The sequence below is a fragment of the Cataglyphis hispanica genome, chromosome 21 (genome assembly GCF_021464435.1).
Source record: "Cataglyphis hispanica isolate Lineage 1 chromosome 21, ULB_Chis1_1.0, whole genome shotgun sequence".
In the NCBI taxonomy this organism is placed as follows: domain Eukaryota; kingdom Metazoa; phylum Arthropoda; class Insecta; order Hymenoptera; family Formicidae; genus Cataglyphis; species Cataglyphis hispanica.
The window spans coordinates 4,331,840-4,357,860 of NC_065974.1; the positions used below are offsets into that span (position 1 = coordinate 4,331,840).

Consider the following 26,021-nt stretch of genomic DNA (forward strand, 5'->3'; position numbering starts at 1 on the left):
GAATACATTCATAAAGACGGCTCGGCTTGGAGCGCATGTCGCATACATATGTGCACACACACACACACACACACACACACACACACACACACACACACACACACACACGCACGCACGCACGCACACGCACACACACACGCACACACACACGCACAACGTACAACGCGCGCGCGAGTAAGGCTGCAATCTCAATAAGAAAATATGTCTATTATGTTGTTACAATAACGATATCAATTCATTGACCGTCGTGGCACTGTGAACGCACAGTCTATTGTCTCCAAATGACGTTGGGGTACCCCATGTGCTCTTGGTGCACCATGTAAATCGCCCTCGAATAATTTCGTCCCCAAAATCTGAAGCTCGAGAAAACAATCTACGAGATCGATACGTTATTATCGTTATATTTATTATTAATTACTATATTAACGTTTCTTGTTTTTTTCTCAAAAAATTGAACGACAAATAAATAAAGAAAAATTTCCCAAAAAAAAAAAAGAAAAATGTTATTAATAAATTTTGCAGTTATTTTTTTATTAAATTTACAAATTAATGTACATCTAAAATCCTTTATATTATTTATATCCTATCCGCTGTATTCACGAATAAAATGTAGAGCCGAGATGATTTCGAAACATTAATCATGGCCTGGTAAAGATGATGATAACTGTTCCTTAACGAGACGGAAAATCTAAACGAATCAGATGTTCTGCCTTGTGTCTTTGCTTCTGAAGACAATTGGCATGGTCATTCTCTATCACGGATCGTACTTCCTCCAAACAAAACTGATATATGATGTTTTAAGTGACGGATTATCCAACCAGTAATTGAATTTAAAGGGCGGAAGCGAAGAAATCTGGTCCCCTTTCGTATTAACCTAATCAAGCGCAGTTGTCGGTACCGCCGACTGTCGCGGTCACAATAGAGACATTAAATTGTCAGTACGGATTTATTAAACCCAGCGTGCGGTTGCAACCGTAAAATCATTTACTCCAATGATTCACTTCATAAATTATATCCGATAACTCGTACGATGTCTAAAAGATATCGTGCATGTGTCAAAACAGGTCGTTCTAATTTTTTTTCAAATTTTATTAGAAGTTCTATTCTTACTCTTATGCGTACGCCGTTATTTATAAATAAATTAAATACCTGAATTTTTACAAAGCTTACGAACTTAATAAATCAACGGAGAAATGCGCTTCCTTCCTGTGTGCTATCGAAGCAGGTGCTCGGCAATCTCTTCATGGTCTTGTTGCCGAAAATTATGCACGCCCGCTACATTAGCAAAGAGATTCTTGCGCATCGGCGGCTCTGACTTTTTATCATCGTCACTGTCAGCGGTGAGCCGTCATTCGAGTTGCCATTAGGCGTCCGATAATTTGGATATACGCGAGCATCTCGGCGTTCTCGGTACGATGACTTGTTCACAATTTACCACAACCGGTGCAAGCGTCCCCTTTCTTTGGGGCTGTCATGCCGATACTCACTCGTTCCTTATCACTGAATTTAAGACAAGTTTTTATCAATACTGTGCTTTTTGTATACTGTGCGCATGATTTTGAAGAAATTAAAGGGGCCGAAATAATGAGTTTGAGGCAATCTGTGGCTAATATGTATGTATAAATACATAAATTGAAGATAATTATAAGATATTATAAGATTTTTTGCAGCTATATGTGGAAAAATCAATTCCGCGAACAGCACATTATTTATGAGCATCTCTAACGATAATTTTTTGCATTAAGGCAATTATCGAAATATGCATATAGATATGTAATTTTTTCACTTACTTGTTTATGCGCTTGTGTGTGTTTGTGTGAATCCGTTTATAGAATCTAATATCCTCTATAAAGTTCGAAATGTTTGCATTAAATCGCACTACAAAAAAATTTTACATTTAATGTCAAAATTAACATTTAATTTAACGTTAGATTTTTAATAAAGTTATTTTTTAAAGTTATATTTTTATATATTATTCTTATTTTGTAAATTCTATACATACATATATATGTATATACATGTATAAAATCTAATTTAATTATATAATTAAAGTAAGCAATTATATTATATAAAATAAAAATTATTAATTATTGCAATAAACTCTATATCAAACAGAATTATAAAGTCAATTCTATATTATAAAAGGACAAAAGAAAAATTATTAACGGACAAGAGAAAAAGAATCGATCATATCGTAGCATTAGTAATCCCGTGCGTATAGTGAAAAATTGTTTATTAAAGACAAAATCTCATACAATAAAATAAATTCGCACAACCGTGGGAAAAGGCACATAATGAACTTTGGTTCTTAAAGAACCACGGACGTGGAAGTAGTACGTTTACCCGTATATAAGTGCACATAGCGTACAAGACGAGAAGGTTCGATTCAAATTCGATTTCAAATGATCTTGGCGTCTCTTTGATGTCGATATTATCGATGTAAACACGATGACGTCCGGAAGGAAGGTTACTATTTAAAAGTTCACCTGCTCCAAATGATACTTGGTCTTGCATAACTTTTGTAACCGGGAAATACCTTCGTCCCGATTATCACCGTATTTGGCCTCCCACGCGTCGAACAACATATTATAGTATCTCGGAACCTCAAAGTACTGCAAGTACTGGTGACTGCTAGTAGTAGGAAAGATCTTCTCGAATCTGCCCAATTGTGTGAGTTCGTCCTCGTAAGTGATCAGGTGTCTGACATCGTCGGGCGTGAGATCCTCGATTATTTCGTCAAGGTAGTCTTCGCGATTTCTCAGGTTCGCATATAACGATTGCTTATGCCGCTCTTGGTAGCTAAGTGTAGTTCGGTGAAGTCTATAATCTTGGCACACCAGATCTAACTGGTATCTTTGGGCTATCTTCTCCGCTTCCTCGGACGGTATGCTCGTAGGCAATTGGTATCCGGCTATATTAAAGACGTTTCTAATAAGGGGCCCCTTGACGGCAGTGTCGAGCGGCGAGGAAGACTGTAGAGAGGGCGATATATTCACCTCGAGTAACCACGATTTCCGATTCTCATCCAAGAGAATGTCGATGCCAAAAAGCTCATAGCAACAATACCTTGGGATTTAAGGAAAAATATATATCAATGTAAAAAATTTGTTAGAACAGCGAAAATATTTTATATTATCTTTAAGATTTTATAAAATTATATAAAAAAATATTATGTTATTTCATTAATAGTATTTTAATTTTTGCATTACTTAAATATGAAAAATATTAATAATATGTATATTAAAACACAAAAATGCATTAAAAAAGTATTTGATTAGAAAAAAATAATTATCTCTATTTTATAAAAAAATATAAGTGTCGCTTCTCTCACCTCGAAGTTGTATTGGTTCTCGTTAGAGTATTGATAGGAGACTCGCCGGCTATCATTGTCTTGATAACTATATCCTTTATCGACGCCCATATCTTGGCGATATTCACATTTTCCTGCTCGAGATAGGACCATAGAGTTCTTAGAGTCCACTTATGACCGGTGCTGGAGTCCGCGCAGTCGTTGCTGGTGTAGGTCGCACTGGTCTTGTTAATGCTGTAGTTGGTGAGATGCATGAAACGGTCGCTGAGGTAGTTGATGTCATCATTATACTTGACGGAGGCGAAGCGCGCGAGGCCGTCCGGATAGATGTAGATCCTGAGCGGATTGAAGCTCGTGACGAGCACGTAGAGACGCAGGTCGAACTTGGCGCCGCGTATCAGTAACGGTCGCGACAGATATTGCTGAACGACGACGGCGCGTTTCTTTGGTATCTGCGACCAGCGATGGACGACGCGGATCCCGGTGCCGCGAGCGGAGGCCGGCGGCTTGATGATCCACTTCTCCTTGCCACCGTTCTTCTCCCACACTTGGCGGAAGAGACGCAGGTCCTGAGGTAGCACGTAGGTGCGCGGCACGAAGCCGAACTCCCGCTTGCCGTACTTCATCATCATTCGGCTGAGATTGCGCGACAATCGATCCTTTCGGCCGATCTGGAAGGTCCCGGGAAAGTGGTTGACTTTCTGCGACTGCTTCAAGCTTTTATAGCAGACGGACTTCATGTGCTTGCCCCAGGTGCCACACCAGTTCTGGCATTTCTTCATCAACCGATAACCGGAGTTCATCACGGTGCGACGCACTATTATCGGCGTTATCGTGCTCAGGTGCCACTTTAAGTGCCGCGTCACTTCGTACGGCAATACCGGGCCGGTCTTGCATTCGAACGACTGAAAGATGATATAGGGCGCCACGTTGTCGAACAAGCTCCTACGAAAGGGCAGTTTATTCCCTTTGTCACCATCGATCGACAGCAGATCTCCATCGACATCGAGATCAGGCACACTCTCCTCGTCGTATTGAGTCTCGCCGCTATCAGTGCTACTCCCGATGCTATTGGTTTCGTGTTGATTATACGTGATTACGTCCATCTCGGATTAGCCTGTAGCATAAAAAAGGAAAAAAGATCGTCGTGGTGTGCGACCTCAGCTTGATCTCAATAATTCAATTCGAATTTTACATCTTGTATAATATATATATCTATAATTCTTGAAAAATATTGCGTTCAATAACGACAGTAGAAAAATGCGATTTTATATAACTTGTACGTCAATTCGCGCTATTATAAATTTATTAAAAATACCTTCCTAAACATTAAATCAACAACAAATAAAATATAATGCACATTAATACAGAATACCGCTATTGAATATTTTCGAGAAGTAGAAATGACAGCGTCAATCGGGATAAACCCAAACATCTGTCACGGCCTGTCAAAAAGTTTGGCTCAAGTCGACGTGAAATGTAATATACGTCAATATAATTAACATGCTTTAGGAATTCTTATAAATCGATATACTACTAAGATTTTCATAAAAATAATTATTAATTACAATTAGTCACTATTTTCTCCGGAGTCTAATTAATTACGAGATATGACACCTTGCCTTGAGGTTATAATTATAAAGCACCAAACTGATACTTTGTATATGTTATGGATTTCTTGTCATATACATTATGTAGCTGTAAGTTATTAGTAACGCGAAACAAGCAGCTGCGGATAATCGATTTACTTGTTATTATGAGGAATAAGTAAATTGACACGTACAAGTCTTTTAAAATTCAATTTTGTCGGCGGGTTCATCAGAGCCCAAACGAATTTCTTACGGAAATATTTTTCTCTCGAAATATAAATTACATATTTTATCTGGTATTTTTTTTTTTTTTGTTACTAAATTATTTTTTACAAAGTAAAAGTTTACGACAATTTTTTCTTCCAGAAAAATTATATATAAGCCATAGTCCTTTCAATGCGTAGCGTTCGATAAAAAGTCGCGCGATAAGGAGAAACACAATACACGTCAACGATAAGAACGACTGTGAACGACTTGCGGTAACAGAATCGAATGCTTCAAAGCGATAAAACATTATTACATCGCTAAGCAATTTTTACTCAGCAACACAAACAGAACGACAGAAACTGATCCGACTGGAATGATGATGCCAGGCAGGCGCGTCAACGTACGCGTAAGCGAATATATCAGAAAACTTGATTATGAAAGCGCGAGATAAAAGAGAGAGATTTGCGAAAGGAACAGTATACGTACCAATTCGTATTGTTTAAATGTCAACAACTGTCAGCATTATGATGATACAAGCATCTGAAAGAAAGAAATAATTCGCAAATTATTGTTATTGTCGAGAGATCATAATATATGTATATCTCTTTTGACATTTCTTGTATATATAATTGACAATGACAATTAATGTTTGTGTTATGAAGAAAATAATAATCTTATAATAAAATACTATTTTTGAAATAATTAGTAAATAAAAGAATAATTAAGGAATAATCTTTTCGATATAATTGTGATCGTATGAGTTAATTCGAGAATTATTTTCATCCATAAATTTTGTGTGATTAATTGACCTAATCTTGCACTTTTCTTATTCTCATGCAGAATGTTATGTTTATCCATACTTTTTAAGATAAAATTATAAATATTTACATGTAAAAAAAATTATAAACACATGTATTAATATACATTCTATGTTGGTTTTTTATTTTATATTTACGGTGTCATCACCAAGTTGAGAAAAATAAGAAAAGTACTGCGCAAAAACAAAATAAATTCCTAATATGAAATAAAATAAAATTAAAAATAATAAAATAATATTTGCAATACACTCTCGACAATTGTAAAATTTTTAACGTGTAACAAAATATTTAATTTTGTAATTAGTTTCAATTTTTACTCAAGTCTTTCTCAGTCTTCAATAACTGATTAGCGATTGATAGAAATCGCGATTAATTTCGTTGTAAGAAGAATAATCTTTATGTTTACTAAAAGCGATATAATGTAAATATTTTCAAACATCAGTGTTTGAAGGTTTATACCTCGGCTTGTAAAGCTCATTTGAATATCGGAAAAATATTTAAAAATAATTGGCGTTTTTTTAATCAATTAATTCATTTAAAATCTTTTTCTCATGCTTTTGCATTTTTATTGTAAAAAAATATATTTTTGTCGAGTATATTTGAACAGCGATTTGTTACAATTTAAATGTTCGCGAGTCAACGACCGGATCGTATATCCTGATAATTGCGAGTGCAATCTCTCGCACGCGAGTAGAGTGCGCGCCTGTCAATCGTGCATTGCGCTTGAATGAGAAGCTGCTACGATGGGTTTATTTCTGTTCGCATGCGATTGAGTTTTTAACGTGCGATCGCATTTCCAATGGGATAGAAAGCACAGATAAGAATCAAAACAAAAAGGAAAGGCAAATTGCTACAGTCTTATTTTAATAACAACATTGCGCGTTTTGCTGCAGATTAATATTTTCTTGAAATTTATAATCTACCGCAATTTTCTACTTATTTCAACCCGCAAGAAGCTAGTTTTCATTATTAATAACAAGAATATTGTCTTGCAAAATTATAATTCTTTAAAATCCTTAAAATAAAATTATTAACTGCAAGACTGTAAAAAGTATAGAAATGCAAGAAATAAAAAAGTATCTATTCTACTGCAATAAACATCAATTTATATTGTGATGATTAAAAGTTAGAAAAAAATTATGTCACATTTTTTTTTTATATATATATTTGTGGGAATGTGCGAGAGAATATAATACGCATTGAATCATGTCATACGATAATTGATACGAGAATGCCGAAGCAGACGTGTAAGCACGCGGTGCTGATATAAAAAGTTCGTGTTGTCGATTAATTCTCCGCTTCGAAACGCGTGTTAAGTAAATATGCCAGCCACAATGTGGCAATTAAATACTCGTTATCGATCGCGCAGTCGGTAGAATACGAGAGTGCATTAATCGAAAAGTAAGACGGAACCTGCCGAGAAGAAAGAGTTAATTTTCGTTCGTGTCCCACTTGTATAAAATCAAATTAACGCGCGATGCTCCGCGAATACAACCGAAAACAGGAAGAATCGAAAAAGTGTGAAAGCGTCGCGCCCATCGATCGATGGAATTGATGGATGACTTTGGAGAAATTTTTTCATTTATTACAAATTCCTTCTCTCCTTAAGTCATAATCGTCGATAAAAAAAAAAAAGACTATTAAGTTAATTCCGATTTAGCGTGCTAATCGACGTGTTGGAGAAATCGATTTTAGATTAAAAAAAAAACTTAGTTCGCACAGATCATTCGACCGATTGGCGTGGGAGAATGCTAGAGTAAAATTGTATCTTCCCGTGTTAAGTTTACGAAACAGACATTGTGCTCCTGACGTCTGTGGAGAATGAGAGAAATTGATTAAATTGTTCCTGAACTGGTGAGATGCGCAAGAAAGTTCAGCTCGTGTATTAAGTCACGTAGGATGCATTAATATTCATGTGTCAGTTTCGTCACCTCCGGCCATGCTACCCGAACGGCGACAGCAGGTGACAGGTGGTTTTCGATTTCTTACAATGTCGCACCGTGCGATTATTATAAAGACCGCCAGTCAAACATTGTAGTCTTCTGCGTGCGCGGAAGGTGACTTGTTATAGCGTTTCTTCTCGTCTCCCCATGCTATGTAATTTCGATGCGATTTAATCTTTTTGTAGCCTTCGCGATTTTTTTCCACCGTGGATATATATTCATAGACTATATAATAATATTGTATTTATGCGTGATTAAATATATATATATATAAATGTAAATGTTATAAAAGTTTAAGGAATCTGCGTGTAAGAGAGATTTTTCATCTTTCTCTCGACTATTTTATATCCGTCATTTACAATTTTATAATAAAACTTTGCATATACAAGATTTAGATAGATGGTGCAGAAATTTGAATGTATTGTATATGTATTGGGATGTATTTTTATCTATTTTATTTAAAATAGAAATGTGAATTTTTTTCAAAATTAATTGCAACTCTTTTTTTATCCACAAATTTTAAGCCTTCAATATTTTTTACCAATTTTTTAATCATAAAAATATAGATACTGTATTCAATTTCATAGTTATTATTACTTTCAAAATTTATTAATTGAATGTAACGAATGTTAATCAAAATTTTAATTTTAATTTAATATTAATAATTTCTATAAATATATTGTAAAATGCTTCCAAAATTATTTAATAAATAAATTAATAATTGAGATAACATGAATTAATTTTTATTGTACTTATTAATCCTTTTGTTACGTAGCAATATATTATTATAGTAATTCATTTAAAATTTTAACTGCGCACGCAGACATTGAAATCAATGAATGAAAGAGACTCATCCCTTTCTCATTAAATCATTAAATAAACTCTCTTATTCGAATATTTCTTATTTAAATTACAATAATTTGTATAAATATATATTGATTTAAGTGATATAAAGAATTATAGATTTTAAAATAAAATAATGTTTTACTGCGTGTCTTATAATATATATTGTTTTCATATAGCTTCGTCGAAGATTAATAAAGGACAGAAGGATACATAAATATGGTGATGGTGATTATTTCAACATTGTTTATCATCGAATCAAGACGTTTATTAATGATGGAGATGCAACAGAGACGGCATTACGTCGAAAAAAGAGATTCTTAAACATAACAAGTTAACATCTATACAATATTCGCTATGCTCTTTATGAGAAAATAGTCATCTCAGGTACAAAATGGAACCCTATCACAGACTTCACTTAAAGCTGAATCACCTATGTACAATGCGATAGATTAAACCCCATTGCAAAGTTAATATAAAATTCTCGATATTTTTTAACGAGGCTTCGCAATAATGTCTACGTTTGGAAGACAGCGTTTCGTCGTTCTCCTCCTCCCGCGACATCGTCGGGAGGAAAGCTCCTCATCTCGCGGCAACTGTCCGTCACCGGAACATGTTCGTCATCATCGTCCGTCCACATCACCAGGGTCTCCAGACTGCGTTGGAGGACTCGGAGGATTCGCCGGAAGAGCTCGCGACACTCACAGGACTCTGAGGTGGAGTGTACACGTTCTGGGGCACGCTTGTCTGGCTGGCCTGGGTCGTCTTGATCGTGGACGTCGCCGTGGTAGCGAGTAGGTGCTTGGCGCCGGCCGGGCCCTCCAGTCGTCGAAGGCAGCCGCCGAGATGTCGCATAAGCTGGGCGCCGGCGGCGGGATGCACCGCCACGGCGACCGGCGTCGATAAGAATGTCGACACCTCCTGGGCGCACTGGGTGAAACCGTCGCGAAATCGATCGGCGTAGCTGTTCTCCGGGGTGAGCGTGAGCCTCCTGGCGGCGCGTAACGTGTGAAGATGACGTACCGTGAGCTCGAGGATGTCCGCCTTCTCCAGCTTCGCCACGTTCTCGCCCTCGGCCTGCAACGCGGTCACCATCAGATCCTTCAGCTCGTCCAGGCAGCGATTGATGCGGGCGCGCCGCTTGCGCTCCAGCATCGGCTTCATCACCTTGCGGTACTGATAGGTGCGCGACACTGGCTCCTCGTACTCCATGCCGCTGACAGGCGTGTAACTCGTATGCGGCGACATGATGATGATCACACTCTCAATATCTTATCACTGGTTCACAAAACGAGGGACAACTCGGTCCCGGTGAGATTCGAGTCTCTCGCACGATGATGCTGGATGACCGATCAAGCCCCGATTTAGGACAATCCGCGATGCTCCACGGATGTGCCCGGTTGCGAGCTCTCCAAGCGAATAGAAACTCTCGAATATGCGCTCGCTGTTCTCGGAGTGCCGAGAAATGCGTCTGAGCCCGTGCGTGTTCGTGAGGGTTCTGAGTCGCTGGTGGGGCACAACCCGTTATTTATATACCCGCGCGCCGTTCCCCACCAGCGTCCTACGCTCTACGGCCGAATGGCGGAGGGGTCCGAGGGGCACGGTGCTGAACCCTGCTGCCCGCGTCTACAGCCAGCCAGCAGCCGTGGCGTATCGTGGGAAGCTCGCGAGCCGGAGCGTTCCCACAGATCGGGGGGCCTGCACAGGTTCTGTGCCGTTTGACGCCTGCCGACCGGGAAAAGGGGAGAGGGAGGGAGGGAGGGAGGGAGGGAGGAGGAGGAGGGGGGGGGCCTCCTTGCGAGTTGAGAGCGCGCGCGCGCGCGCGGGAGGGGACACCTCACTCACCGAGAGAGGAGCACACCTGCACACTGCCCTGGACGACGAGCTCAGGAGAGCGAGAGGCGAGAGGAAGAGGAAAGCACACGCCACGACGCGCGACCAGCACGAGGATGACTCGCGCGGCAGAGCGGCGCGAGGACGACGATCGCGCCGGAGGTAGAGATTATCGTGAATGAATCTACGAGGAGAAGTACGAGCGTCGCGCGAGAGCTGGATTAAAGCGCGTAAAGAGAGAAGGGAAATTTCTCCTGATATCTTAGATTATTTTCAGACCTCACCGTTCATGTCGTTTTTCCGATCGTGCTTATTTTTTTTAAATTGCCGATTTTCTGTTGTAAAGATAGATAAAAATAAATTATACACCTGTGGATAAGCCAGATTTCATGTGTCATAAGAATAATCAATTTTCTCTCTTCAAAAATCACACACGCAAGTTGGGAGATGCACAATTTGGTTTCTTTCGTGTATATATAGCTTGATTAAAAATTAAAATATAAGATAATAAAATTAATAATTAATAATAAAAAATAATAATAATAATAATAAAATGTAAAATAATGTAATAGGTATGATAATGCATTTCGTATAACGTTTTCAACCTGTTTAGGAAACTAAATACTATTACTAGGCTTGCGCATCCGCGCTCGAGGCACGACACTTGTTGATTTACCGTGATACGATGTAGTGCACACGTGCACGTGCGTGTGGGCAACACTCATATAAGAATAATCACATGAATCACATCACTTGGCAAACGATGCCATGTTGCGACTGAACCAATTCGCATCTTTCTCTTCGCATAAAAATAATAGAAATATCATAAATGGTACGATTCTTCGTCCTCACTCTTATGTCATTGTAATTGTTCAATAAGAATTGTTGTATCTTCTGTTGAATTATATGAATTGCAATGTTGAAGTTTTATTTATATAAGAAACTTATAAATAAAAGATATTTTTAAATGAATATATATTTTCTCCTATGTAAAAAATATAGAGAAAAAAATAACGGATTACGTAAATGACGATTTTGGTGACAAATAAATATTGGCTATAAATACTATTGGATTCTGCGATGTATGCGCGAGGAATGAAAATTCCACTCTTCATCCATATTCAATTATTATTTCTGCGACAGAAGAGCATTTCGATATTCTCTCCGTACATATATTCAGTTCCCAGAATAAATTCGAATATAATTAACCTACCATCTCTTCCTACTTAAAAGATTTGCATATCTCGAGAGAATTTTGCATATTCTGTTTGAGATTAGTCCAACATCAGAGAGATCTCCTAGAGGGTTTCCGACAACCGGTTCCGGTGCAATCGAGCGGGCCCGGGAGCCGATGTTTTGAATTATAAACGTACAATCTTAATGATCTACCTATTCTCGGACCCGGGTACGGGCTTCGCTTGCGGGACTTAACGAGGTGTTCAGTCCTTTTGGAAGCCGATACCCCAAACAAGGCCCCGAGTGGGCCGGCCGAGTATTTACGAGCCTCTCGGGCCTAAACGGACATACGGTCGCCGATTAATTGCTGATCTGTCCGAGATTACAACAGCTACGGCAATTGATACCAGTGAAATTCTGTCGGATAAATAATTTTTAGGAGGACAATCGAAAATATTCTCGATTGAGAGAGGCTCGACTTTGTAAGCCCGAATCCCCGTGAAGAAGATAAGTCTGTCCTCGAATACATTTTATCACAAGTCTCCGTATAAGAAGATAGCGCGAGTGTAGATAATATTTTAGGATCACGCAACTGAATACACAAAACTGAATAAAATATTAATAATATAAATATAATTCTTTTGTATTTTAAATATTATTATTAATATATTAAATATTATAATAAAATATTATTATTAAATAAATATTATTTTAAATATTTATAATTTTGTGCTAATCTTTAAATAAAATTATTACTTTTGTTTCTATGTTTCAGAATGTTCTCGATATATATAGAGTGTTTCTAAATAAATGGAAAAAATTTTAGATGATTCTTTGTCGAGCTGAATTAAGGAGGGTCTTTCATACAAATTATTATTCTTATATTCTTCCATGAGGAGTTACAAAATCTCCAAAAAGGGGAGGTGGATATTAAGTTCTTATTTTTTCTCGAATTTTGGACGTTAAAAAAATTAAATTTGATAAACATCTGAAACTTTTTCATTCTAAAATTTAATAATATATTTTATTTTTTATTCTTGGAAACTATTAATTTTACGAAAAAAAAAAAAAAATAAGAAAGTTTTTAGAGAAATCAAGCTTTCTAATAATTTTAGATGATCAGATACTGACTCGTTAAAAATTTCTAATAAAAAATTGAATAGAGACCCTTATACATATAACGATATGGGAAAATTAAAAAAATAAGTGTCTTTTTTACTAGTGGAAAATGTCCATCACATTTCATTTTATTAACTTGCCCAAAATTGGAGAAAAAAAAATAAAATAATTTTCACTTCCCCCTTTGGAGGAGTAACTCTTCAGGAAGAAATAATATAAGAATACATACTTATGGAAAAGACTCACCTTAATTTTCGACAAAGACTCAATCTCCAAAAATTTGCCGCACTTATTTAGAATCACCGTATATTATACATATATCTGGCAATATGCCGAATCTTTTTAAAATTTTTTATGCCATGAAGAAGTTCATCAGACTATTGTATGTGTGTATATATATATGTGTCATATATATTATTATTTTTTAGAGTGTAATCCACGTATCGCAACTATATTATATATATATTTTTTTTTCGAAGAGATCCTTCTATCTCTTGCTCTATCTCTGCTGATTCATCAATGTCAATTTACACTCTGCACTTTTTTTTTTTGAGCTCGTATTTTCCGCGAGGCAAGTACGTTCTCGGATGGACGAAAATAAAGCAGCAGCGATCGCGCTGAGCCGGTAAGATAATTACATTGATTGGTCATACGAGCCGGATGTGGCGGTACGCGCACGTACGTACGCCAGTTAATTCCTGACGAAACGAGCCTTATCCGCGGCGCTACTACCGGGACACCGGGTACATATTATTGCCCCACGTTAACAACTCGTTACGCCCGCTCGGCGAATGAAATGTTGATATTCCCGCGGCGGTTGTGCTCGGCGTACGCTGGCAACGTGTCCTTACTTGATTCCCGATGATGGAGTTCATAATTCGTTTCTGGGTAGGATGATGGATTTTTTGCACGCATGCCCCCTCCCCCCCCCTCACGGTCCGCAACGAATCGCGCACTTCCTCGTCGAGAGAGATCGAGGAAGTCTTAACCCCGAGAAAAAAAATTCCGCGCACTTGAATCCCACACGTTAACGTTACCCACGACCGTTAATCCAATATTTTGAGTGCAACGAGTTCGTCAAACATATTAATTAGGTGCGAGATTGTTAAATTATGGAGGGCTCTTCCAAAATTGTTACATGAAAATTTATGACATTTCTGCGATAGATGTTTAACGAGATTCAATTTGAATTGATGCATAATAATTGAAATAGAAAAACATTAATTAATATTAATAAATAATAAATAATGATAAATATCATTAATAATAATAAATAATAATAACAATTAATAAATAGTAATTAAACGCAGTATTTTAAAACATTTTACGATGGATATTGCAATGGATAAGAATAATTCGATAATTAAATTAAAGTTAAGATAATTTAACTCAATAATTGAATTTATAAATTTATTTTATTTTATTTTGCTAAATCAATTCGATTGTAAAAGTAGACACGTCATAACACATTAAGGTCACCATGTTTTTCACAAGTGTATGTGTGTCAAGATTTATAATAAAATTTTATAATCTTATTTTTCGGCGTAATGTTATGATTTAATATTTGTCGAAATAACAAACTAATAATTTGACATAAAAAGCAATAATATTATTAATATAAGGCAAAGCAAATACATGTGTTAATAAAAGAAAAAAAGATAACAGTTTTATAAAATAAAACATATTTATGAATCTCTCCTCCCCTTCGCTCCCCTTGTTCACAGCTGTGTGCATCAACGCGTGTCAAATAATCACATTGCTAAGAGCACGTTGCAATGCTCGCACGAATAATACCGACAGCCGACAGCTTTTATTCAAGTAGGAACACTGTTTGCCCCTTGGGCAAATACATAACGGACGGGGGGAGGACGCAATAAATGCGCGAGAAGAAACGATAATAATAACGATATGTGCCGGTTCCGCGCGCACGTCTCGTAAACAAACATCGGGAAGATATTCCGGGAAATGAGTGAGCGCCGGGTAGATTCGGGCGTTCCGATATATCGCAGCAGCGATAAATCCTATTATCAATCTGCATCGGAATGTAAAGTGAAACGTTAATTATGGCCCATAATTGTGACCCTTCGATCCCCATTCATTGTCCCCTTTCTTTCGAAGCATTCTGCGACGCAATGTAAAAATAAACAACCGATATATTTTCGCCGGATTAAAAGAATAATCCCGTCACTTAGCGAGCAATATTTACCGGATCCGGAATCTCTTCGGGGATCCTCGTTCTCCTCGTGCTCCGCCTCGATGTGCCGCAAGCCTCCTCGCGCTCCTCCACGACGACCCCGTCTGTCGGCGTAGAAGAAGGTACGAAGGTCGTTGATGCTAATTCGTGGCGCGTCGGTGCACTTCCGGTGTCCCCCGTCCTCTTCTCTCGCCCGTAAAAAGGGTCGTCGAGCCCAGTTCTCTCTTTCTCTGTCCTCTCCCCGCTCACACCTTGCCCACCGTTTCTCTCCATCCCTTGTGTTTGCAGGATCTCGCTCGTTTCTCTCTCTCTCTCTCTCTCTCTTTCTCGCTCGGCGCAGAATGGGTAGCCTGGCCTCCGAAATTCTTCCGGTTGTTATACTCTTGGCTCGTGCTACGGAACGTGGGAACGTTCTCAGGCCTATGGAAGCCGACCCCACCACGTGAAAACACGCGTTGCAACGGACCGCGTGCGGCGCGCGTAGCGATGGGATCGACGCAATCGCGAGCTCGAGCAAACGAATTTCTCGCGTGTTATTCCTCGTTTCGAAAATTCTTTCAATCAAATATTCGTCAATATTAACACGTTGGAGATGAAAGCGGCGATTTATCGCCGTATAGGGAACTGATATAGTCTCCGTTCGATGTTTCATGATTCATCATTACAATTTTATATCGTTTCGTGACTCAAATATATTTCACTTCTTTTCTTGAATGAATAAAGTTATGCTCCTCGATAAAAATTATTTCTAAGAGAATACTCGTCCTTTATATAATTCTACATCCTTTTAATCTACCTGCATTTCTAATACACACGCACATTCCAATTTTCGCGCATTAAAATTTTTTTTTCTTTTTTTTTCATCTAAGTCGTTGTCTTGTCACATTTTTAGTATAACATCAATTGCAGTCCATCGCTAGTCCGGCGCATTGCGTGCATGTGCGCGGCGTGTAATACACGCACGGCGCGATGCGATAAACGCGCGAGCCTTCCTCTTCTTCGCCATTGTATGCCGAGTCCTTCTTTGTGAGAAGAGGAGGCAACCAGTTGGCATTGTAATCTTAGCGCTGCCCCATCCCCCATCGCCGCCTTCTGCACATAATGCGGAGGCTATTGTACGCAGCACGGGCCACATTGTTGCCCGCATCTTGCAACCACCCTACGATGCACGCCGACGGCGTTGTTAAAGAGACGCTATTCCCCGTCTTTCCTTCTTCCCAACTACCTCGTTTCTTCTTCTTCTTCTATGCCTATCCTTGGAGTAGGTCGCGAGATAAACACGGTAATACGCTAATATTTTTTCTTTTTATAATGTGATTGAAAAATCGCATCGACTTTGACAGTTAGAGATATGTAAATAATGAATATATAGGGTGTTTCAAAAATAAAAGTCCATCGCTCCGAAGGTGATTGAGGAAACATGAAAAAATGTTGGTATAAATATACATATGCATTGTTTCCGAGTTATTTGTATGTTGAAATTTCAAATTTGTTTCGCTTTCGAATTTTTTTCTCAAAATTAAAAAATTTTTATAAGTTTTATAATATAATTAGATATCAGATAAAAGTGGCCGGCTGCTTTAGCATTACCCAGGATGAAAAGAAAAAAATATAAATAAAATAAAAAATAAATAAAGAAATACAAAAAATAAATAAATACAAATCTCTCTTTTCAATTTTGATAAAAAAAATTCGAAAGCAAAGCAATCATATGCTGATTGACGATACGATAAGAGATTCATCTTCCCTTTTCAATCACCCTGTATACTTATGTCACTTTTATGGCAATTTTATATAAAAATTATCGTTAATTTCCAAAATAATGATTCGCAAGTCAATTTGTTTAAATCCGCTTTTTATTGTTTTAATAATTATACGCGTTTTCCAATATAGACAATGTGAAATAGCTTATCAAAGAAATTAAATTGAAAGAAATCCTTTTCGTTCATTATCTGCAATCATTTCGTTCATTTCGCTCCCACTTTATGATGCAAAAATAACTTATATCTATTATTCCATCACTCTCCTCTAATTATTGTACAATTATTATACAATTAAAATATATAAACGCGATATATATGATAAAATTCATGTATATCTTCGATAAAGCTGATTATTCTGGCATTGGCATGAAGATAATAATATCGAATTATTTTTTATTGCCAACACTTTATTATGCACCTTGTTAGAATAAGATGTTTAAGGGGGCTACTAATAACATATTTAATGTCAACCGCAACCATGATGTGTATTAGTAGCGCTATTAATAAACGCTGTAATAAAATAAAAGCATTCTTATTACGAGCAAACAAAGTGCAATCTTCCGTAATGCGTTCAAAAACTATATAAGTGTCTTACATTTCCTCTCTTAAGTTTACTTTCTGCACACGATAGCCTTATTTCAATGAATTCCGCACTGCATTATTAAGGCTAAACATCCAGAATTATTGTCGAAGTCGTTAAGTTACGCGAGGATGGCGCGTTTCACAAAAAATCTAACAAATAAAACAGATCGCAAATTGGATGGCGATAAATATTTTTCTAATAGTAATAATTTTTCCGCCAGCTCATCGTAGAATCAAAGTTATGCGTACAGAGTTATATTCAGAACATGGTTTTATGAATGCGTACGCACGCTAATTACGCACCGAAGGAAGGAACTATAATCTTAATATCTTATAATTACGAAGACATCGTCGCGTATTTGGTTTACCCTCTTCGTATTATTTTCGGTTGTAAGTGTCTTATTAAACGCTTTAATTACCGCGCCGACTGCATGCTCGCGTTTTACATGAAATTAATAACGATACACTATTTACACGTGAAAGATCTTAACGAATGTCTCGAGCTTATCCAATTAGGATTGACGCGTGTCACGATTAACAAAACCCTATCTACATCTCATACGGTGTATTTCGTCATTTCCCCTTTTTCGGAGCCTCAAACAATTTCACGCTTCAATCTGGAGAAAATAAAAATTGCCTTCGTTTATTTCCACGTGCTGCAATAATCGCTTGCCCTCCGAGCGATTTACGATTAATAATGTTAAAAATAATTCACGCTCATCTGTCAAAGCTCTTCGAGCTCCCACGCCTCCGTCACGTGATTCTTATTTTTTTTTTTTTTTTCTACAGAGTTATGCGCAACGTGATATAATGTCACCCGCATTTTTTATAGAGATGTAATCGCTGTTTGTCATCATTCTGCCTCTGTTGCCATCTTCCTCTTCTTCTAAAGCGTTTACGTCGCACGCTGCCTATATTATAGCCTAACGCCAGTCGCCCGCGGCAACGTCTGTCACTTTTCCATCTTTTTGTCGAACTTTTTCTATATCTTTTTTTATACGCTTTTCGAGGAATCTTTCGCAGGCAAATTACATCTCTCTTGAGATGTTTGAATAATTACACTACACGAGCAATAAAATCAAAAAATCGGCAAACACTAAATCCGAAACACTGTTGTGCGAGCTTTAAAATTAAGACTGTAATATTTACCGGATAAAGAAATCATAGCGATTAGTTTAAATTTCAAGAGAAAGTGCGAATGAAACTTTTCGATATTACAAACTTATCTCATTGAAAGGTATCGTCCAATTATATATACACTTAAGGATATTCTAGCTATATAATAATAGTAAAAAAATATCAAGATTTAAAAAAAATACATATTTCTTAGGCTTATGTTACTGTAAGAAAAATCAATAAAAGGATTATAAAAGAATTATAATCAGAATTAAAGATAATAAAAGGATTATAAAAAGAATTAGGGTTAAAATAATATGGTTTTTATAAAAGAAAATAGTTGTCATTAATATTTTTCTTTTAATTTATGACAAAACTTTTGATCATGAATACCTCCTGAAATCAACTGCAAGAAACAAAAAAAAAGAAACAAGTAATTTGCAGAAAAAGAGAGAGAGAGAGAGAGAGAGAGATTTTTTCACAATATTTAGTAAATAATTTTTAAACGCGTAAATGAATCTAAATCAAGTTTTGCACAAATATTTATTAGAGACTTCTGAATATATATGAAAATTTTATTAGCAACGTTTTTTCCTTGTCAAATTTGTCAATAAGTGATTTTCCATAAAAATCAATATTAACTTTAGCCTTAAATAATTTCCAAACTGGCAAAAAAATATGCTTAGGTTTTGCACGGATATTCAGAAGAAATAGTAGAATAGAATTTCTACAAAATTTTCATGCTTTTATCAATGCTTTGACATGTGACACATACGTTGTTAAAAAAAAAATCGCAAGCTGGAATCATGACGTTTCTGTTCTGTCTAAAATTAAATAGTCGCAGACTATGATGACACATTGTCAGCTGTTCGAAGAAAGAATCTTCACAGATTAATTCGTGCGAAAATATCTAGCAGGCTGTAAAATTAATCCTTTGTTATCACTTAAAATAAAAAATATTTTCAAAAAATATATGTATACATAAAGCGTAAGAATTTCATAATGATCCCGCGATGCGAGCAAGGTAATTACTATGCAGGTGTTGATTCGTCACGGATCTCGACATGTGCTTCACCGTATGAAGCATTGTCATGCTTCAAGTCATCTATGTCTTGTCGGCCACGCATTCTGCGAAATTCTACGGACAGTATGTATGTACTTTCGTTCGTAATTAAGGCCGCAGAATCTATCCACTTCTTCGCTACGTCCTCTTCTCTTCTTCCCTCGAACACGACTTACTGAGCTAATGTAGGTAGGATCAAGAGTTTACCTTTTGCGCAGCAGTAATAACTCCTATCGCTTTTTTTTTTTCCACATGCCACAATGTTGAAGCTACGTTCACGACATGCGTGTTTTTTATGTACCAGCTGCTGGAAATCTTTTTGCGGATCCCCCGAGACGGCCGCGGGATTAAACGAGCCTTTAATTACTGCTATATTTTTTTTTTTTCAAGAGTTAATGCATGAATCATGACCTTTCACAAAGTCAAAGATTTATCTCGTGATTTCAGTAACAAATTGTGGGAGATATCGCTGAATATTTTTCTAACTTGAATAACTAGTTCTCCTACATTCTCGCTTCAATACTTCACTTTGAGTGTAATGTCAACCAGCGTGTCTTCCTGCGGTGGGAGCGCAACTGCCAATGAGTCGATTGTTTGTCCCCGATATGAGTAATTAAGAAAACAAACGTCACTACCTGTAGTCATCGACGCGAACGGCATTTCGCTTGACTGACAATGAGTAACGCAGTCCAAACACACGCACGGAATTCCAGAAACGTTTATTTACACACATTGAAGTATTCTCCTATCCATTCGCTTTGCAAAACTCGCATGAATGAACAGGGAAGTTCACCGCAACGAAACAATATCAAGCAGCTTCCTCTATCTATTGTCACATACATATACATATAGCGCGGCTTGTCTGCGTTACACAATTGTCAGTGATAACAATGTCGTAATATTTATTAGGCCAAATTTTTAATCGAGATGAACGAAATATTGAGATTGAAACCATTTAAATAATTTGTAACAAATATATTTTTTGCCATAGCCAAAGATTAAACTTAAAAAAAAAAAAAAAAATCACATAAAGGTTACAAAGTACATAAAAATATTTATCTTTAAAAGAAATTTAAAAGAAAAATTATAAAATAATAAAAATCAAAAAATAACTTTTTCCTAAAAAAAATATTCTTTAAAAAATAAAAAATAAAAACTAAACATGAAATCAATATTTAATTTTTCCATAAAAAATAAAAAAACTAAAACATAATTTTCCAAATTTTTCCCCAAAAACAGGCGATCTTAATAAAAACTGTTCCCTAAAAATAATAAAAACTAAAAAATACTTTCAATTTTCCCATAAAAAAGAAAAAACTAAAACATAATTTTCCTCCAAAAAATAGAAAATCAAAATTAAATCTTAAGAAAAATCTGGTTCTCAAAATAATTCAATCATTATTTTAAAATTGATCGTACATTAATTGTGTACTTTTTCTCTCGCAAATTTAATTATAATTGAAAGTTTTTAAATCAATCGCACTTTCATTTACGCATTCTGTCGCGCCGGGTGCGATTGAGCAAGCCTCGACAATACTTACGTAAGGCGGCAAAATCACATCGTACTTACTCGCCGTCGTGAGAAAGCCCGCGTGTGTCGCGCGCGATTTACGGAAGGCAGGCTTACTGGTGCCGATTAATCGGGCTCGTGCGGATGGGACCGAGTGCCTGCGCACGTCCAGGCTTTACGTAAGGCTTTACCGCTCAATCTTGCCTGGGTGAGGTGAAAGTCACCGAGGATCGTGCCGCGAGAGGAAATGAGTTTAACGACTTCGAAATCGGCCGCATCGACAATCGGATCGGGATCGGACAGCCGCTGCCGCATGCAAAACTGTCAAAGTTTCCGTGATATATATCAGCCGCGGCTGACACTGATGAGAGAAACGCCGTCGCCGTTCTCGTATCAAAAGTGTGGGAACGGCTCTTATTTGCGATGTGTTACGCGTGACATTTGGGGTGTACCGGTTTTTAGAAGATAGAAATTTTAGTTTGATGTACGAGATGAGTCACTGTAATCGCATGGATAATTAATAGTACATAAGATCTAAATAGAATATTTAAATAAATCGAAATAAAAATAAAGCAGAATTTTGTAAATAAAATTCTATTCATATTTTAGACTTTAAATTTATAAAATAATATCATTTTTATAAATATATATATAAATAATAAATTTATAATATATAATATTATTTATTATTATTATTATTAATTTATATATATAATAATAAATTTATAATTATATGAAATATGTGTAACAGTGTAACATATATTTAAATAATAAATTATACATTAAAATAATTCCTCACCATAATATTGAAAATTTTTAAAATAATATCTTAAATTTATTTTTAAATGGAAATATTTTATGATTTTACATTAAAGATCTCATCAGTGAAGACCGCTTCGATGATAGATTTTACCGTTTGACAAAGAACTTAATTACGAAATCTAGCTATCTTATCCAAAAACTCATCACGCGAAAGAAATAAAAGACTATATATTCGGTGAGAATTCTGACTTCTCTGGAGATTTTATTTGACCTTTATACGTTCGAATCCGCTCTACTTCCCGCATCAATCCTTTCGCATACGATTAACTGTCACAAAGCAGCCGCTCGATATCGTGAGACAACTTAATCCATACGCAGCGCACATAATCAACCATTAAGTCAAAAGTATCTCTTTCCTCCCGAGACGTTAACTGCCGCCGAGATCCGACACCGATATACCATTTGATACATTGCGTCATCCGTGTTGGCTGCGCGAAGACAGAAAGTATCGTAGATTATCGGACACAAAGCAATTAAGATCAAACGATTAAGATTGTGAACCAAAAACAATGTATCAATTTTTATCAAGAGAGCGATTAACTTCTAGTCATGTATTCCAGTCACATATTCGCGCTATAATCTCCCGTAAATATGTATCCTTCATGTATTTATCCAGGATTGGGTAAGTTAATTTTTTTTTTTTAACTAAGTTTAAAGTTAATGACCCAAAGATTAACTAATTGCAAGTTTACGTCAAAAGTTTACTTGAACAAAAATTTATTCAGTGTTGAAGTTAAGATAAAAAATTATTAACTTATTAAAAAGTTATTTTTGCAAACCTATATGTTTTTTTATATAATTAATCTTTTTACATATTATACATTTATTATATATTTTAAATTGAACTTTTTCAATTTAGATAAAGAGGTAGTTTTTTTAAGAGAGGTAATGTTTTTTTATATAATAATAATATTAATTAATATTTATAATTAATATTTAATTAATAATAATTAATTGAATAATAATTAATAACACATTATTTAAATATAATTGTGCAATAGAGATATTATAACTTAAAAAGAAAATGGGTAATAGGGACTTTGAGTAAGAAGATTTTCCTGTTTAATTTATACCGCTTTATTTATACACACGCGTCTTATCTTCATCTTTAATTGTTGGATACTCTAACAATAAATTTGAAATATTTATTGAATTTTAATAAAAGGGTCATCTCAAAATTATAGTCGGTCATTTTTGCCTCATAAATTATCCTAATAATACTAAACCATCTGCATTAAGCATTTAATGATACTGGATATTGTCTTATGTTATTATAATTATTAATAATTATTAGTAATTATAGTAATTCTAATTATAGGTAATTTCGATTATAAAGGATACAAATTTTAACTATAAAAAAAAGTTAATAAGTTAACGTTAATAAATTTAAAAGTAATTGATTTAAATTAAAAATTAACACGTTTAAAATTAACTAAATTAAAATTAAAATTAACTAAGTTAAGTTAAAAATTATTAACTTTTTAACTAGTTATTACTCAACCCTACATTTATTGAATCATTATACTCGATTGTTATAAACAAAAATTCTTCGAAATCTTTTAAATTAATAACATCTCTTCACACAAGCGAGATAATTTAAAGTAGCCAACCGGTTTTCGAATTAATCGGCATTAAATGCTTTGTAGAATATAAATAATGACTCCCCTCATTTACTGACATAATTCTCATTTGGAAAGTATTCTTGATCGTTAAATACAGAGAGGACAAATCCTGCAACGTTTTAATGACAAATTAAATAAGCCAGGAATTAAGCAGCCACTCACGAAAGAAAGTAAATCGATCGTTTATATTTAACCATGTTTATCCGAGTCTCGTGAAGAAACGATCAAATTGAAAAACAAGGCTGGCAATTCGAAGCTAGCGAGGCCTCTGAATTCGAAAACGATTCACGCGATTATTGAGAACCCACTATTTGCTGTCGATCGTTAAATGCAGTTCGAATCGTTTCTCGAAAATTACAATTTCTGTCTCTATACTTCCGTCTGTATTCGTAATTATTGTGAAGAATTCGCTAATCAAAAATTCCTTTGGTTCCCCAGAAACTTGAAGCAGATAGTTTCCAACAACCACTACGCAATCATCGCTCCCTCAACTCGTTAAAATTCGCTCGTCTAACTATCAGACGAGAATTAAATTGATCGATCATTTAAGATAAACTACGGTTTCTTTAACGAGCAACGCTTAATGCTTCGCAATTAAAAAAGAAAAAAAAAAAATTAAATATTTTTACCCTTTCTGAGAAATCTTTATCTATGCTCAGCAAGCTGGGCTATTGATATTTCTTTTTAATATATTACTAATTATTCTTTCATGTCATTGGAATTTTATTAAAAAAATAGCATATTATTAAAGACGTACAAAACATTTACAATGGACGCCTCGAAGATATAGTAGGCTAATCCGCGCTTAAAAGCGGACATTCATCATCCCGCTTCGCATCACACAGGTGTGACCGCTGATGAGGATCCGCGGAAAGAAGCAAGGATTAATTATTCGCGCTCATGAATGTAAGACGTGACAGTTTGATTCCGGGCTCATCGATGGAAATTACAGTTACGCGCGCTTCCTGCTGCCTCGCGGATTTAATTATCCGAGGAAGGGAAGGGGGAAAAGGGCACACAGACGTACGGCGGCAGGGGGAACGAGATCGAAAACGGCGACACGCGAACTCGATAAATATATCAAAGTGGCCGCGTGACCCGTTTATGAGCGGCACTCGATTATGAGGCGCGTCAGGTGAGAATCCGCGCCAGCTGCACGCTCGGCTCGTTAACGATAGTTCGCGCGATGCAACGCACGATATGCGCGCTATCACGTGCCCCCGGCCTCCTCGCCCGGCCAGCCACGGTGCAATAAAATGTACTGTTATCGTCGCCGTCGGCTTGACTCAAAAGTGGCGAGAGGTCGCGAGGAATTTTCGCGGTTCGCATTTTTCTCATTCGCCCGTATACCGTTAAGCCCTCCTCTGCATAATCGTGTGTCCCCGTGTGTGCGCGCGCCGATCCGGTTCCTCTCCCCCACCCGAAACCACCTGCTTCGGGTACCCGAAATCTCGGGGGCCCCGATATACCGGGGCCCCCGGCAGGGTCAGTCGAGCAACGGTGCCCAACTAGGTATACCCGTAACTTCCACTTTTAATCGCGCCTGCGAATCGTAGATGTTTTCAGCGCCGCGATGGCGATGCATGTCGTTGTCACGATCGCTCGTAAAATTCGACGACGAAAACGCCCGTATCGGATTTCACCGAGACCGCAATAGGAATGGTTGGTCCACCACAGCAACGTGTCGGTCGTAATGCAATTTGGGATTGTCGTAGCCTTTTAATGGCGCAAATATTTTGTTGCGCGCGCTCTAAACAGAGATATCGAATGAATAGTCGCGATTATATACACAAATTTCAGAATTAAATAATTTCTTTTAATTCTACAATATGAAATATTCTCTATCTAACAACAATTATAAGATAATTTATAATAATTATAATAATTATAATATATAATAATAATAATAATAATAATAATAACAATATAATAATAATAATAATAATAATAATAATATAATTATATATATAATTTATATATAATAAAGATAATTATATATATAATTTATACAGATTAATTATGTATAATTATTTAATTATTAAAAAAATTGTTGAAAAGAAAATGTTATACTTAATGACTTATTACACTCTGTATATAAAAAAGTACTGGAAACTAATGAGCTCATAGTTTCATTAACTTAGTACATTCTTGATAAATACGTCTGTACTTATTAAAGATCTTTTTCACTTGTATTTGTACAAAAGTAATTTTTCTTTTCAAACGAGGAGAAAATAAACTATGGTGACACGAACTCTCTTCTTTAGAAATAATTGTAAAATTATTTTTTAGCAATTATTATCGAGATTTAAACAAAGAGAAGGAGTCGATTATAGCGTTGTCGAGATTCGAAATAACTCAGGAACAGGAACACAGAGATTTTTCGGTCTTTTCTTTAATAAAGAGGGATCGCTACACACAAAAAACAATCGCATCACCTTACAACGTGAAAATGTGGAAGACGCCTGCGACGTGGAATCATCACGGGCACCACGTTAATTGGTGGTGCTCGTT

General features: G+C 36.2%; 2 protein-coding genes across 9 annotated transcripts in view; both read right to left on the minus strand.

Annotated features, from left to right (window-relative positions):
• Positions 1-2,216: 2,216 nt before the first annotated feature.
• LOC126857207 (tubulin monoglutamylase TTLL4-like) overlaps positions 2,217-26,021 on the minus strand; it is a 161,856-nt gene continuing 138,051 nt past the window's right edge. For all 8 annotated transcript variants that reach the window (XM_050606408.1, XM_050606403.1, XM_050606405.1 and 5 more), the window contains exons 4-6: positions 5,593-5,646; positions 3,332-4,427; positions 2,217-3,066 (exon numbers count right to left, since the gene is read on the minus strand). In XM_050606408.1, the coding sequence (XP_050462365.1) occupies positions 2,475-3,066; positions 3,332-4,416 (1,677 nt within the window). In that variant the 5' untranslated portion in view covers positions 4,417-4,427; positions 5,593-5,646 and the 3' untranslated portion in view covers positions 2,217-2,474. The remainder of the gene's footprint in view (positions 3,067-3,331; positions 4,428-5,592; positions 5,647-26,021) is intronic.
• Positions 8,604-10,223, minus strand: LOC126857221 (enhancer of split mbeta protein-like). Its single transcript, XM_050606433.1, has one exon. It carries the CDS (start codon positions 9,956-9,958, stop codon positions 9,350-9,352), a length of 609 nt encoding a protein of 202 aa, XP_050462390.1. The 5' UTR covers positions 9,959-10,223; the 3' UTR covers positions 8,604-9,349.